A 15,452-nucleotide genomic window follows, 5' to 3' on the forward strand; every position below is an offset into this window, starting at 1 on the left:
GGAGACTGAGGCAGAAGGATCACTGGAGCCCAGAGTTGGAGACCAACCTGGGCAACATACTGAGACTTTGTTTCTACAAAATACAAAAAAAATTAGCCATGCGTGGGGTGTGCCTGTAGTCCTAAGCTATTTAGGAGGCTGAATCAAAAGGATTGTGTGAGCCCAGGAGGTTGAGGCTGTGTTGAGCTGTGAGCATGCCACTGCACTGCAGCATAGGCAACAGAGTGAGACTTAGACTCAGGGGAAAAAAAAGTTAACAATGGAGAACATTGCAAAGATATCACAAAGAGTGAAAAAGACAAGCACCATTTTCCGTACTGGCTAGTGAAGACTGGAGTTTTCTGTCATGGCCCGTCTCTGCTCACAAGGGTGTAACCTGGTAGCTCCACTGCCAGTATGGACATTGGGTTTGTAGCTGGAACCTTTACACTAAGCAAGCCCAGGCCCAGCCAGCTTCACAGGCAAAAACCTCTGAGAGAATAAGCCCTGGACAGCTCTAGAGCTGTAGATGCTCTCGCAGAACACTGAGGAGTGTGGACTTTCCCCACCCATGCTTTGAATGAGCATTATCCAATGCCGGAGGAAGGGAAACTACAGGCCATCTCATCTATGGACGTAGGTGTGAAAGTTTCAACAAGATTTTTAGCAAATCAAATGCAACTATTCTGTAAAAAGGATCATGATCACAGGAGGTTTGTCCAAGAAATACACATTGGCTTAAATTTTTTTAAATCAGCTAAGCATAGTGGCTTACACCTGTAAGCACTTTGGATGGCCAAGGCTGGAGGACTGCTTGAGCCCAGGAGTTTGAGACCAACCTGAACGACATAGGGAGACCTCATCTCTACAAAAAATACACAGTTTAGCCAGGTGTGATGGCACGTGCCTATAGTCCCAGCAACTCTGGAGGCTGAGGCAGAAGAATCGTCTGAGCTCAGGAGGTCAAGGCTGTGGTGAGCTGTGAGCGAGCCACTGCACTGCACCCTGGGCAACGGAGTGAGACAACAATTAAAAAAAGAAAAAAAAATTAAAAACCAGTCGATGTGATTTTCTTAACAGATCAAATTAGGAAAACCACGTGTGGTCATCTCCACAGCTGCAGAAAGAACACATGCTGGAATCTAGCGTCTCCTGATGAACAACACTCTGCACATGTGGAGGGGACGCTCGGCCCAGTCAGAGTATTTGCAGAAACATCACAGCTGGACGTGTGCCCTCACCACTGTTCACAGGGCGCCAGGGGTTCTAGCCAGAACGAATGGACAAGGAAAATGAACTAAAGCAACGTAGATCGGAAAGGAAGAAGTAAAACTGTCCTCATCACAAATGATGTGATGATACAGAGATTAGCAGTGCTTTGCTGTGCTCATGAACAGAGATGAGTTTAAAAAGCATGTCATTTATAATAGCATCTCTCAGAGTGAATTCCACAGGGATAAGTTTGGAAAAATATTATGCAAGAGCGTCACACTGAGCATTAGAACATGTTGCCGAGGTGAAGAACTTGCTGAACTCATGCACGCGAAGACTCCGAGGTTGTGGAGATGCGAATTCTCCACACTGCCCTAGAGTTCCTTCAGGAGCATCACAGCCCTGCAGGGTTTTTGTTTTGTTTTGTTAAAATTGACACTTAGCACAAATGTGCATAAAAATTCGAAGGACCTAGAGTAGTCAAGGAAATCCACATAAAGTAACAGCAGTTAGAGGGTTATACTGTCTGATTCCCAGACTTTCAAAGCTACAGTAATCAAGCTGGTGTGCAGTTTGCTTAAAGGTGGGAGAAGCAAATGAACTGGATGGAGAAGAGGGTCTAGAAATAAAGCCTTGTTGATGGGCTTCTGCAAAGTCGCCAAGTCAATTTAACAGGGAAAGGGCAGTCTTTTCAGCAAACTGCTGGGACAGACAGCCGTGTGCAAAAGGAAACTTTGAGCCTTATATGACTCACACGGTATATAAAAATTAATTCAGAAAGGGTCGTAGACTTAAATGAAAGAGCGACTGCTATAAAAACTCCTAGGAGAAAACAGGAGAGAATTTTAGTAACCTCGGGTTTGTTGTAGATTTTTTTTTTTTTTGAGTCAAGAGTCTTTCTCTGTCACTCAAGGTGGAGTGCAGTGGCATGCTCACGGCCCTCGCAGCCTTGACCTGCTGGGCTCAGGTGAACTTTCCGCCTCAGCCTTCTAAGTAGCGGAACTATAGACGCACCACCACACCCAGCTAATTTTTTGATTTATTGTAGAGATGAGGTCTTGCCAGGTTGCCCAGGCTGGTCTCAAACCCGTAGGCTCAGGCAGTCCTCTCACCTCAGCCTCCCAAAGTGCAGGGATTATAGGAATGAGCCACCATGCCCGGCTGTTGTAGATTTCTTAAATACAACACAAAAACATACATAAAAGGAAAAAAATCAGTATATCAGTCTTTATCAAAATTAAAAACTTTTCCTTCAAAAAACACTTATAAAAATGAAAAGACACGTCATGGCAGGAAGAAAGCATTTGCAAAGCATGTATATACACAGGATGTCTTTCTACAGTACTTGCAAACTCTCAGAATTTAGCAGGGAGATGATGTGATTTAAAATATGAACAAACAGTGACAGAGTGAGACTCCAACTCAAATAATAATAATAATAAAAATGTGAACAAACCTTGACCAGAGAAGTTAGATAGCACATCAGTGCCGAGAAGGTGCCACACTTCACAGCCATCAGGGAAGCACAGTGAGATGCCACTTAACACCTGTGAGCAGGACTGGCACGGAGGAGCCAACTGCTTCTCCAAGAAAACACCAAGCAGTGGATGTGGCTGTCACAGCAGGAGGCCCCAGGGGCCAGGGCCATGGAACTCACAGAGGCAAGGACAAGGAGGGGATGCCGGTCACCAGGCTAGGTCAAGGACATGAAGATCAGGTCCCCTTCAGGGACTCTGAGGTCATTGGCTTCTTCCTGGGGACTCTCTCAAGGATGAGGTTTTGAAGATTATACTGGTACAAAAACAGACCTGTGCTGGCCAATGGGCCAGGTTCAAGGCGTTTGTTGCCTCTGAGGACTATGATGGCCATGTTGGTTTGCATGCTAAGTGCTTCATGAAGGTAGCCACCGCCATTCAAGGGGCCACCATCCTGCCAAGTCCCCCATTGTTATGTGCAGAGACCACTTGGTGAACAAGTTCAGTAAGCCCTATACCATCCCTTGCAAGGTGACAGACTGCTGCAGTGTGCCTTCTTCCTGCCCCAGGGGTACTGGTATCATCTTGGCCCCTGAGCCTAAGAAGCTTCTGCTGATGGCTGGTATTGATGACTGCCACATCTCACTGCATTGCTGCCCTGGGCATGGCACTTTTGTTGCCATCTCCAACACCAGTAGCTACTTAACCCTGATCTCTAGAAAGAGACTGCATTCACCAAGTCTCCCTCTCAGGAGTTCACTGACCTTTCATGAAGACCCACACTAGTCTGTGCAGAGACTACGACCTTGCATTTTTATATAGGAAAATGAAGTGAATTAAGCCTGTTAAAGAAGCTGGATCATTCCAGCTGGGAAGGGTATGGAGGGGCTTGGCCCTTGGGCCCTGCTGGGGAACACGTGGACAGCACTACAACAGTTTCCAGCTTAATCCACTCCGTAAGCAGCCGTCCTGTTCCCAGGACTTGTCCATGTGTGCAAGAATCAGAAACAAGGTGCATGACTGTCCCCAGGGAAATGGATATGCCATCTTTGATGTGGCCACTTAGTGATAAAAGGAGCACGCTGCCACAGAGATGGGTCCAAACGGAATGAGAGAGATTCAGATAAAAAAGAACAGAGTGGAAGCTGAGTGGTTCTGTTTATAAGGATTGTAGAAAGCACACTCATCTGTTGGGGCAGGAGGCAGACCCACGGCTGCCTGGGGTGGGAATGGGACCTTGTGACCATGAGGAAGTTTGGGGGTGACTGGAGTGTTCACTCTTGGCTTTGGTGAAAGCTTCACAGTTGCACACACATCAGAACTCACCTGACGACACACTTTAAGCATGCGCAGCTCACGTGTAAGGTCACCGAAAGAGTGGAGATGGCTGCTCCGTGTTTGTGTCCAGCAGGGCCCTGGACCTGAACTCTGCTGGTCTGATGTGCCCAGTGGCATTCGCCTTGGTTGTGACTCTACTGCCCAGTGCTACCCATACAATAGGAACAGAAGAGTCGGCAACCCTTGGGGGAAAAAAGCCAGCTATTCCCTTCACTCAGGCTTTGTCTGCTTGTCTGTTTCCTTCCCAGGGAGAGGAGATAACAAAGGAGGAGATCGACATCCTCAGCGATGCCTGCTCCAAGCTGCAGGAGCAGAAGAAGTCGCTCACCAAGGCGAAGGAGGAGCTGGAGCTGCTGAAGGAGGATGTCCAGGACTACAGCGAGGTGGGTCCAGGGGCACTTCAGGGCAGATGGCCTGGGTGGGATTTGTACTGAGGACTGAGACTGCACAAAGAATAACATGGCTTTATCGGCCCTCAAAATATTATCTAATACTCCATCAAATGCCTGGCTGGCCACAGGGTGTTCAGAGAAAAGACCGAGGTATAAATACAATTTTTTATCAGAAAGAAGAATTTATTAAGAGGATGGAAGAGCTCCCACAGTGGGAGGAGACCCAAGGGGGTTGCCCTAAATACATTTTAATAATAACTTTTTCGGCCAGGCTCAGTGGCTCAGCAGCTCAACCTATTATCCCAGCACTTTGGGAGGCCGAGGCAAGTGGATTGCCTGAGCCCGTGGGTTCGAGACCAGCTTGGGCAACTTGGTGAGACCTTGTCTCTACAATAAATTTTTAAAATTAGCCGAGTGTGGTAATGTGTGCCTGTAGTTCCGGCTACTTGGAAGGCTGAGGTGGAAGGACCGCTGGAGCCCAGCAGGTCGACGCTGTGGTGGCTGTGAGTGTGCTGCTGCACTCCAGCCTGGGCGACAGAGTGAGACGCCAACTCAAAAAAATAAAAATAACTTTTTCATAGCCATTCTGGCTGAATCACTCTTCTAGAATGTGACTGAGGCTCTCTTAGCCTCTAAACACGTGAAGGAGTCACATGTGGAGTTAGGTTACTTGATGAATGATATCTTATTGGTGATTCCCAAAAGAGACTTTCTTTCCTCCTTACATGGTGATGGGGTTTTTTTTGTTGTTTTGGGGGGGGGGGGTTTGAGTTGGGGCCTCCTCTGTGGCCTAGGCTGGAGTGCAGTGACACACTTACAGCCACCACAACTTCGACCTGCTGGGTTCAGGCGATCCTTCTGCTTTAGCTTTCCAAGTAGCTAGAACTACAGGTGTGTACCACCACACGCAGCTAATTATTTTTTTTGTAGAGATGAGCTCTCACCATGTTTCCCAGGCTGGTCTCCAACCTGTGGGCTCAGGCAGTCTTCTTTTATCTTCCTCCAAAAGTGCTGGGATTATGGGCGTGAGCACCACACCTGGCCTTTTTTTTTTTTTTAATATCAACTCCTCAGCCAGGTGCAGTGGCACACACTGTCCAACACTTTGGGAGGCCAAGGTGGAGGGATCACTTGAGGCCAGGAGTTCAAGACCAGCCTGGGCAACATATCGAGACCACGCCTCTACCAAAAGAATTGCTTCTAATAATCTGATTTAAAACTGTGTTTTCATATCTCTGTTGAGAAAGATGTTGAGATTGGTAAAAATAATTTTCCAGTCTCTGGATTTTCTCATGGCTGCCCTCTTGCCAGGTCTCTACCAGACATGGTGTTTACCACTCACTCAGCCTGTGTTCCCATCCCCTTCCCTCTTCCCATTCTTCCTGTGATGTCTGCTTGTAAGGAGAAAGTGACTTGGAATTTAAGAAGACACTTAAATTCCTTGATTCATTCATTCATTCATTCTTCTTTAACAAATATGAAGAAAGTTGCGATTCATAATAGATCCTATTGTCTTTGCTATGAAAGCAGTGTTTGGGCCGGGCTCAGTGACTCAGCCTGTAATTCCAGCGCTTTGGGAAGCTGAGGCAAGTGGATTGCCTGAGCCTGTGGGTTCGATACCCACCTGGGCAACTTGGTGAGACCTCGTCTCTACAATAAATCAAAAATAAGCTGGGCATGGTAGTGCGCGCCTGTAGTTCCAGCTACTTGGAAGGCTGAGGCAGAAGGATCACCCAGCAGGTTGAGGCTGTGGTGACCGGGAGCATACCACTGCACTCCAGTCTGGGCAACAGAGTGAGACTCCAATTCAAAAAAAGAAAGCAGTGTTTGAGTGGACAAAAATAGGAAATTTTTATGATTGATAGCAATAATTTTCTGTGTAATTTTTCTGTGTAATTTTCTGTGGTTGGAATTAATAGGTTCAGTTACTTTTACAAGTTTGACTTAATTTAAGGTCCCTATTTCCTAAGACAAACTTTTTTTTTAACTTTTTACAACTAAAAATAATTTCACTAGGACTTGCAAGAGATCAAGAAGGAACTTTCCAAAACTGGTGAAGAGAAATACGTGGAAGAATCCAAAGCCAGCAAGAGACTGACGAAGAGGGTACAGCAGATGATTGGGCAGATTGACGGCCTCATCTCACAGCTGGAGATGGGCCAGCAAGCTGGCAGGTTGGGCCCAGCTGAGGGCACGCCCATGGGGTGAGTCACTGAGCTCACAGCTGCCTTGCTGGACCTCCTCTGCTGGGTTCCTCTGCTCCCGAGGGCCTGTCTTGGTGCCCTTGCACCTCTGACCAGTGGTGCCGCTAGAGGCCGAGGGCATCTCTGTTCACTCTCCCTCTCTTGCACACCTTCAGTCTCCATGCCTCTGTGAGGAGTCCTCTTCCTGAGCTGCTTCTGTGCCTTGCACACTTCCACCTTGGCCCCTCTTGGCTCCTGTTCCTTCACACTGCCACGCTCTTTCCTGCCTCCTCCCCTCCTGAGCCCCCCACATGCAGTGATGATCCCCACAGGGAACTGTCCCTGGTGTGTCCTAGACCCCTGCAGCACGTCAGTTCCTGCTGGGCAAATGAAACAGCTGCACAGTGTCAGCTAATGTCTTGCACCCTGTAGCCAGTGCTGTGCCTGGGCTTCCTAAAATCCAGATCCCACCATCCCACCCTTCAGCGTGGCAGGCACCTGACCACAGAGCCCTGTTCACGTCTCTGCTCCCAGAGGCCTTTGTCCACCCCAAACAAGGGCATGTTTCCTTTGTGTTGACCTGCTGGCCGCCTTCGTCACCTGCCCAGGGCTCCTCCTCCCCTCACAGGTCAGAAGCAGCATAGCTGCCACAGACCTGAGGACTACTGCCCAACAACCATGGCTGTCACGTCTGTGGGGCCCTTACCCTGCCTTGGCCTTGGGGGGAGCGTATGAACTGGGAGATGGACACAAACGGGAGCCCTGGAGCCCTCGGTGTTTCTGTGTTTATGCCTGAGTTGGCCAGGTAGTCCTAGGGAACATGCATGGGAACTCTTGGCAGAGTATAGGGGATCACACCGTGGGGGCCACACTGAAGGTCACCTAGTCCGTGCAGGTCCACCTGGGTCAGGCCTGATGGGTTGGAGTCATGGATGAGCAGAGAGGCCCCATGGAGCAGGACACCTGTCCAATGTCACATGCAGGCTGTTTCCCCAGGGAGAACGTCATCAGTGTCACTGAGCTCATCAGCGCCATGAAGCAAATCAAGCACATTCCAGAAAACAAGCTAATCAGCTTGGCCTCAGCCCTGGATGAAAACAACGACGGCAGGATCAACATCGATGACCTTGTCAAGGTGGGTCTCTGGGATGAGCTGGGCAGGCTGGCCTGGTGTCCTCCTGCTCCGGGGCTGGGAGCAGGGTGCTTGTTGCTGAGCCCAGAGCCCACGTGAGCAGCCCCCTCTCGTTGCCTCTAGTCAGGGGCCAGGTTGGTAGTGTCAAAACATGGGAGATGAGAGATGATCAGCATTCAAGGTCAAAAAGTCTTAAACTCAACAAAGTGAGTCTCATGGATGGACTTCTCACTGGAGCATGTTCTTCCGGGACCCACGCCCCTGCCCTCCTGCCGCCCAGCTCCCACTCTGAACGCACAACCACTTTTAGGGCAGTGTCCTGGGAGTGTCCCCTAGAGCAGCCTGCCTGGCTGTTGAACGAACCCCGGACACCCCCCATCTCTAGCACAGCTTGGGGCCTGAACCCAGTCTGGAAGGCTGAGTGGTGAGGAGCACCCTAGAAGGCCTGTGGGGTGACCGGTGGACCGAGCTCCCAAGTGTAGCCACCTGGCTTCCAGGTCAGCCCAGGAGCCAGCCCATGTGGGATATCTGGATCCTCACCTGGTTGTGTGCGCTGACCTTCCTAATCCTTATTTCTGAGGGGGAACTGTGTGTCTGGCAAGTTAGTGATTTTCCAGACTATTACTGGAAATACTGGCTAGTTTTTTCTGGCCAATTTAGGAGCAAGGCACTGACAGACACGCATGCCAAGCATTCTCTCCTCCCCCTCCTTAGTCTGTCTTTCTCTGCTGTGTCAGCCCCCTGGCCTCTTGTGCTCTGAGCCCCTCCATGGGACTTGTGACCAGGCCTGGGTCTTTGGAGCTCATTGGCAACCCCTGGGGTTCTGGTGCTCCAAGGACCAGGGCAGCTGGAGGACCCCAGGGGCCCCAGCAGGCAGGAAGTACACGCAGGCCAACGCCACCTAGCCCAGGCATCTGCGGCAGGAAGGGTGAGGAAGGGCACTTGTTCCTGCCTCCCTGCACTCAGGCGGTATGTGGCCAGGCCCTGAGTCCTCCCTTGCCCACTTGAGCAGGTGATCGAGCTGGTGGACAAGGAAGATGTCCACGTCTCCACCAGCCAGGTGGCCGAGATCGTGGCGACGCTGGAGAAGGAGGAGAAGGTGGAAGAGAAGGAGAAGGCCAAGGAGAAGGCAGAGAAGGAGGCGGCTGAGGTGAAGAGCTAGGACTGCCACCTGCTGCTGTGCCACCACCATGAGGACTGAGAGGGGTTGCTTTGAGGTGATTCTTAGTGGCAAATCTCGTGTTTTGGCTGGAATAAATCAGAAACTTCCATAATCAAGTAAATTTTGATTTTCGTCATTCCACGAAGATTCGATAGTTCTGGAAGCCCGGAGCCCTCCAGGGAATCGTGTCTGGACCCACACTATGGTGTGGCGTGGCTGCTGTGCCAGGCTGCAGCTCTCTGGCCCCTGGCCCAGAGGTAGCTGGGCTAGGCTGGGGCAAGAAGGCACCTCCCCACCTGTGCCCTCACAGCTTGGCATCTGCCACTCACGCAGAGCTGGGCCCTGTGCCTGCACATCAGGACAGGATAGGGCAGCCCAGCTTCCGCGGCGCTGAAGAAGATGCCTCGGCCCATCTGTGGACTTCGATTTCTAAATGTCAGTGTAAATAGACCAGTCTCTTCGTGCACACTTTCAAAGTCAGATCTGTATGACTGTGGAGACCAAAGTGACCGCCAGCCTCTCAGTGGCCTCTGGAGAATGACATCTCTCCCAGCAGGAATGCCGGTTCTCGTGTGATTTCCCATTTGTGTTTATTGGAGCTTTCTTGATTTCCCTTTTATCTTCACCTAACTCTTTCATCAGTTGATAGTACAGAATTTTCACGTGTGACCGTGAAACTGCCTAACTTGAGTCGCTCTGACCCACGTTGGGCTGTGAGCGCGGCCAGCGAAGCCCTGGGCGGCAAGCAGCTTGCACTGCATGACTGGTGCTGCTGTGCTTCAGGTGCTGTGCATTGTGCCAGGGCTGGAGGAACAGCCTGGCCTAGGGACTCTGCAGCCCACGCAGCATGGCAGGACCCTCTTGGAGTGCATGGGGGCATCTTTGTGACTTGTATGTCAAATGTAAGCGTGCCCACAACTGCACTCTTGCTGAGTTCCTCGGTGTGTTTCTTGGCTTGGGTCCCCCGGCTCCAACACATGAGCTGGACACAGGGAGTGAGGACATGTGGCACAGATATCCACAGGGGCCTTGGAATTGCCCTCTCTGGGCTGGGCATCCCTGGCTCTTATAGAGCAGCTGGCGGCCCCGGCAGGACAGTAGGGGTGGGCCAGAGCATCCTGCAGCCTCACCTCCATCTTCCTGCCTGGCTGTCACACTTGCCCTTCTGTGGCTTAGTTCCTGGTAAGAATGTCCTTTCCAGGCTTCACATGTAGGAACTGGAAGACATTGCCACAGCACATGGAGGGCCAACTAGCCAGGAAGGGCAGCAGCTCAGATGACACCTTCTCAGTTACTTGAAACTTCTTTCACATAGCTGTTAGAGAAGTAGCTTGACAGATAGGAATCAGGTATAACCTTTGTGGAGTGACAGTTGGCTTCTAACAGTTTTTGATGAGTATTTGAGAAAGAAGTATCTTAGATGTCTGATGAATATTTATGAACCCCCTGCCCTGTGTCAGTCACTTGCAGTTGACAAAGTGTACTTACTTGTGAGAGGATGCTTTGCGGTTGCCAAATGTGTCCACAGGATAGAGTCTTGTATGAGCGGCATCTTGGGCCCAGGTGGCTGTGCAGTCCTTGTCCTCGTCCTCCCTGCCCTCCCTGGGTACTGTAACATCCCCGCCCTGGGCAGCAGTCCCTCGTCCCCTTTGCCCTGGCCCTGGAAAGCCATGGCCTCCTGGATGCTGCAGAGCTTTGTGCATGGGGGGGTCTGTGGGTGCCATTGTCAGGTCCAGCAGCGTTGGCCGAGGTCTGGTACGGACTCCTCCCTGGTTCTGTTTGTGTTTCTGAGCGTCCTGCACTCTGTCTGCTGCACCTGAGGGTGGTGTCCAGGGGCAGCTTCATGTTGTGTCCCACCGTGCCTGAGCCCTCACCTCAGGCTTGCTCCGGAGCTGGGACAGCTACGCCTGTCAACAGTGAACCCAGAACTGACGTGGGACCCGGTGTCCTCTCCTCACTCCACTTGGGTGCCGCAAGATTCAGGAAACTGGCATGTGGCTTCCAAATTCATCTTGGAATATCATGGAGTCGGCTTTTTAAAGGTGAAGGACACTGTGGAGTTTTTGAAAACACCCTTCCAAGGTGGCTGTCGCAGCAGGTTCTGGCGCTGATGGAGAGTGAGCGCTAGCTCCATGTGTCCTTAGGGCCTGGGCAGCTCTGCTGAGAGCCCTGTCCCAAGGCCATGTCAAACACCTTTTGTAGAAATAGTATTTTTATGAAAACATCAAACTTACGTTCCTGTGACAGTACAGAGTAGCATTTCTGATGCGTACGACACGCACAGCTCCCACAGGCATGTATCTGGGAGGAACGTCATGTCCTCAGGTTCCTGAGTGCTGTGTCACCTTCCATGAACTTGGACCTTGGCTCCAGGCCTCCTACCTTGGGGCAGGTCTGCAGGGTCGGGAGACCCGTGTCTCCTGTCCTGTGACAGCGGACACTGCACCTGGAAGCGGGATTCCCTCCCTTGTCTGGTGTCACACTGTGCCATGTGGCCATGTGCTTTCTAGACACACCGTTTGATGGAAGGAGATGATTTAATAAAGCACCGTCTTAACAACTCGTCTGCCATGTGATGGTTTGTCCAGGCTGGTGACCCTACCACCTCCTCACACTTTCCATCCCCCACAGGGACCTCAGTGCATGCCTTGTGCTGGAGGAGTCCTGGGGCCCAAATACCCAACTCCAGGTGGGCTTCCTGACTGAAGGCCCACAGGCTTAGGCGCTGGGGAGTGGAGCCAATTTCCCAGGTGGGTGGGGGCTGGGACCCCGGCAGAGGTGTAACAGGAAGGCCTCCTCTTCTGAAAGACTCCTGGGGTATCTGGCAGATGGGTGCTCTCCTCTGACCACGGCATGCCTCCCACCCACCATCAGGGCCCAGGTTATGCAGATGGCATAGAGGTATGAGGTAGTCCCCAGCCCACGGCTCTGGGTGCCCGCTCTGCGGTGGCCCTGCTGGGAGGGTGAACAGAGGGTCCCAGCAGCAGGACAGAAGCCGGACATGTTAACTCCTGACCCTCCCTCAGTAGACTGCCCACCCTGGCCCAGGACACCAGCCTGTCGGGTGCCTCAGCCCCATGTGGGCACCAGGCTCCGTGGGTGCCCATGGGCTTCTTCCCATGGCGCTGTCAGCTGCCTGTGTTCTTGCTTACGCCCTCCCTTGGGGGTTCACTAGACCCCCAAGCCTCTGGGCACAGCCCTGTGAGCCCGAGGGCAGATAGCCTGAGCTGGCTACCATGGGTGCCTCTGCAAAGCTGACCCTGGGTCTGAGCCCATTTCTCCAGATGCTCTTAGGAGTTTTCCAAGAGAACTCCTGGGCTTGAGAAACACCGGCCCTGGGATGGGAAGTGCTTGCTGGGGAGGAACCAGACCAAAAGAGCAGTACAGAGCGACTTGTGGACAGGGGAGAGCCAGGCTCTGTCAACCTTGGTGAGCTGGGCCAGCAGGGAACACATCACACAACCCACACGGACTGCCAGCCATGACGGGCACTGGGCCTGACGCGTGCCATGGCGCCACAACAAACCGTCAGCAGAGGGCAGAGTAGGGACTCCGACAGACTAAGGACCCAACCGCCACAGGTCCCTGATTTGACAGCTGACCATGCCTCAGTGGGGCGATTTGGGGCATTCAGCTATGGTGACAGTGGGAGTCCCTTCTGTGTTCCACTTATGGGGCAAGGGTGGCAGTCTGGAAGCCCCTGGTGGGGCTGCGGAGGAAGGGGTGGCCTGCTGTCAACCCCGCCCCCACCCAGGTCCAAGCCTCTTGGTCCCGAATGCTCACTCACAGCCCAACTGTGTCCACCTGGGTTCAGCAGGGACCGGCCGGAGAGGGACCTGCAGTGGCTATGAAGACACAGACTAACCCAGCACTAGGGGGTACTCCAACCTGGACTGCCTGCCCTGACCTTTGGCCCCCCTCTAGCCTAAAACTTCCTCTGACCTGTCTATGCCACAGACTCCTGAGTGCCCCCTATCCTGGTCACTGCCATCAGGTGTTCCATAGCCGGACCAGCTAGGACTCCTAGGTCCTTGTGGGGTCACTGCATCCTTTTTCCCCACCAAGACTGCACTGCGCCCACATATGCTTCCCTGAGCAGGCTCTGGGCCTTAGACCCTGCAGCCTGGCCTACCCGGGAAACAGACCTGGATCTGCCCCACCTGGAGGGTGGATTCTGACATGGCCAAAGGGGAGCAAATTTCCTAGAAGCCAGAGTCAAAGCTCCTGCAGCCCAGCGGCTGGGAAGCCTTGTGAGACAAGGACAGCAGGGAAGGAAGAAGGGAGTGGGAGACAGCACATCTCTTCCAGGAAGCTTCCCAGTCTTAACTTGCACCCTGCAGGGGCTGTGAACTGGGAGGGGACCAGCCAACACTACAGCATCTGCTTGAGGCACAGGCATTACTGTGGCATGCGGGGACACTGCAGGAGCCCAAGGGGAGTGCCAGGGCTGGGATGGGGAGACCACCTATGTCCATGTGAGTCAGAGTCTCACTCCGTCGCCCAGGCTGGAGTGCAGTGACACGCTCACGGTCACCCCAGTGTCAATTGGCTGGGCTCTGGCAATCCTACTGCCTTAAATTTATTATGTATTGTAGAGACGAGCTCTCGCCAAGTTGCCCGGGCTGGTCTCGAACCCGCGGGCTCATGCAATCCACTCGCCTCGGCCTCCCCAAGTGCTGGGATTACAGGCTGAGTCACCGAGCCAGGCCTGTGAGGGTCTTTTTCTGCATGCAGCTTCACGGGGCATACACCTGGAAGCTTACTCAGCTGTTTGGGCAGATGCTGGGGTGGAGTGATGGTGGGGGAAGCCCTTGGAACCGGTGTAGAGCTCCTCACAGGAGACCCTGATTCACAGGCCAAGAGCTGGGCAGGGGAGGCAGCCAGGAACTAGACACATCCAGAGCCATCCTGCTCACTCCTAAGGGGCCGCCTCTCATAGACAGTGACTCTTCTGCCCTCAGACCCCAGGGATTGAGGTGTTGCCCCAACGCTGGCCCCGCACCCGGCCTCCCCCGGGGCTCCCCCGGGGCTTGTCTTTTCAGGTGTTGGACCCCAGCAGATTAGCACCTCCACCCATCCCTCCCCTTGGGGGACAGACACAACATGGAACTGCCCCAACCCAGAAAAAAGGAGGCAAGAAGGCATGCAGCAGAGATAGGAACCAGTCGTTTCTTTATTTTGGGGAACTGACGTCTGCTGGTCTAACAAGATCTCGTCTGTTGGGTGGGTCGACACCTTCGGTCACCTTGCGCAGGGCCCGGGAAGAGAGTGGGTGCCCTACCGACCACCCAGCTGACCTGTGAGGGACGGCCACCCCCACGCAAGGGCCATGAACAGTACAAAAAGGAACGAGCCTTAATTCATGACTCCCTTCCGAGCTTTGAAAGGTAGCAGTCTGGGCTATAAAAATCTAGAAGCATTGCGTAAGAAGTGTTAAGTCTACAGCAAATACGTCTTGTAAAAACTCAATAAATTACATATATAGATATATATAAACTTGTAACATCTAATAACATCTGAACCTGCGAGCAGGGCCGGCCCCTCCCTGGAAACCGCCTCCTGCTGGGGGGAACACAGCAATTAGAAGAATCTGTACGAAAACGCCAGCTGGCTTTGAAGTCCAAAAAAATACATCTCCTAAAGAAAAATACTATAGAAACCTAATTCCCCTGCAAAAGGCCAAAGCAAAGCAAACATCCTCCCTGGAACCCAACTATGACGACCTCTTAGGCTCCGGGGGCTGCCCCAGCCTCAGGAGCAGGCGACCCTCTAAATGCTCAGACCTTCCCAGCTGTTAATAAGTTAAAACTTAAAACTCTCTGCCACGTGGCTGGCTACACGCTACAGCGTGGGAGTGGGGACGGGGTGGCAGGTCGATAAATAGCTTTACAAATATACAGGTCCAGGTACAATTTTTAAAACAAAACTGCGGTGCCAGAAAATCCTCTGCTGTGTCTGTGTCAATCTCAGCAGCGAGTCCCTGGGGGCCACCCCTGCCAGGCAGCCCCCGCCTCCCGCACCCCGGGCCTGGCCTCTGCTGTCCCAGCCTTCTCTTCTTCCGTATATTTTATATCTATGTATGTATATATATCATATACACAGCATCTATTTATAGAAATGTACACTTGTTTCTGGAATAAACCTTTCAGATAGAAGTTATAGGCTCCCACCTTCAGGTACCCGTAATTTCAGTCTCTGAGGGACAGGGTGGGACGTGAGGGGCTGGGGAGGCCCCAGGTGCAAGGTGCCGTGCGGGCAGGAGGCTCGCTGTGTGTGCGACCCTCAGGCTACGCTTTGGGCACAGGAGGGGCTGAGGCCCGACCCGGCTGGGAGCCCGGCCAACCCGGGGTGCCCCCCCGTGGGGCTGGGGAAAGGAAGCCCGGCCACGGCAGTCTGGCCCAGCTTCCTGCCCCAAGGAGTCCCACAGGGTGGCCTCCTTACATTCTACAGAGCAAAAGTTCCCTTGGTGCTGCCAGCACTGGTCAGAAGGTCATGGTACAGCAGCACAGGCACCCTGGTGACCTCTGCACCTGGCGTTGCAAGACATGTACACATCCACATCCAAACACACACACACAC

General features: G+C 52.6%; 2 protein-coding genes across 4 annotated transcripts in view; one reads left to right on the forward strand and one right to left on the reverse strand.

The window, feature by feature from the left end:
* LETM1 (leucine zipper and EF-hand containing transmembrane protein 1) overlaps positions 1-11,433 on the forward strand; it is a 34,226-nt gene extending 22,793 nt beyond the window's left edge. For all 3 annotated transcript variants that reach the window (XM_021718011.1, XM_021718016.1, XM_008069686.2), the window contains 4 exons: positions 4,253-4,387; positions 6,413-6,600; positions 7,576-7,714; positions 8,724-11,433. In XM_021718011.1, coding sequence (XP_021573686.1) covers positions 4,253-4,387; positions 6,413-6,600; positions 7,576-7,714; positions 8,724-8,873 — 612 coding nt within the window. In that variant the 3' untranslated portion in view covers positions 8,874-11,433. The remainder of the gene's footprint in view (positions 1-4,252; positions 4,388-6,412; positions 6,601-7,575; positions 7,715-8,723) is intronic.
* The window catches only part of FGFR3 (fibroblast growth factor receptor 3), an 11,429-nt gene continuing 6,022 nt past the window's right edge, over positions 10,046-15,452 (reverse strand). The window contains exons 15-16 of the mRNA XM_021718006.1: positions 10,362-10,689; positions 10,046-10,124 (exon numbers count right to left, since the gene is read on the reverse strand). Of these exons, the coding sequence (XP_021573681.1) occupies positions 10,046-10,124; positions 10,362-10,689 (407 nt within the window). The remainder of the gene's footprint in view (positions 10,125-10,361; positions 10,690-15,452) is intronic.

This window comes from Carlito syrichta, unplaced genomic scaffold (assembly GCF_000164805.1).
Source record: "Carlito syrichta isolate Samal-C Ts95f unplaced genomic scaffold, Tarsius_syrichta-2.0.1 Scaffold111489, whole genome shotgun sequence".
NCBI lineage: Eukaryota > Metazoa > Chordata > Mammalia > Primates > Tarsiidae > Carlito > Carlito syrichta.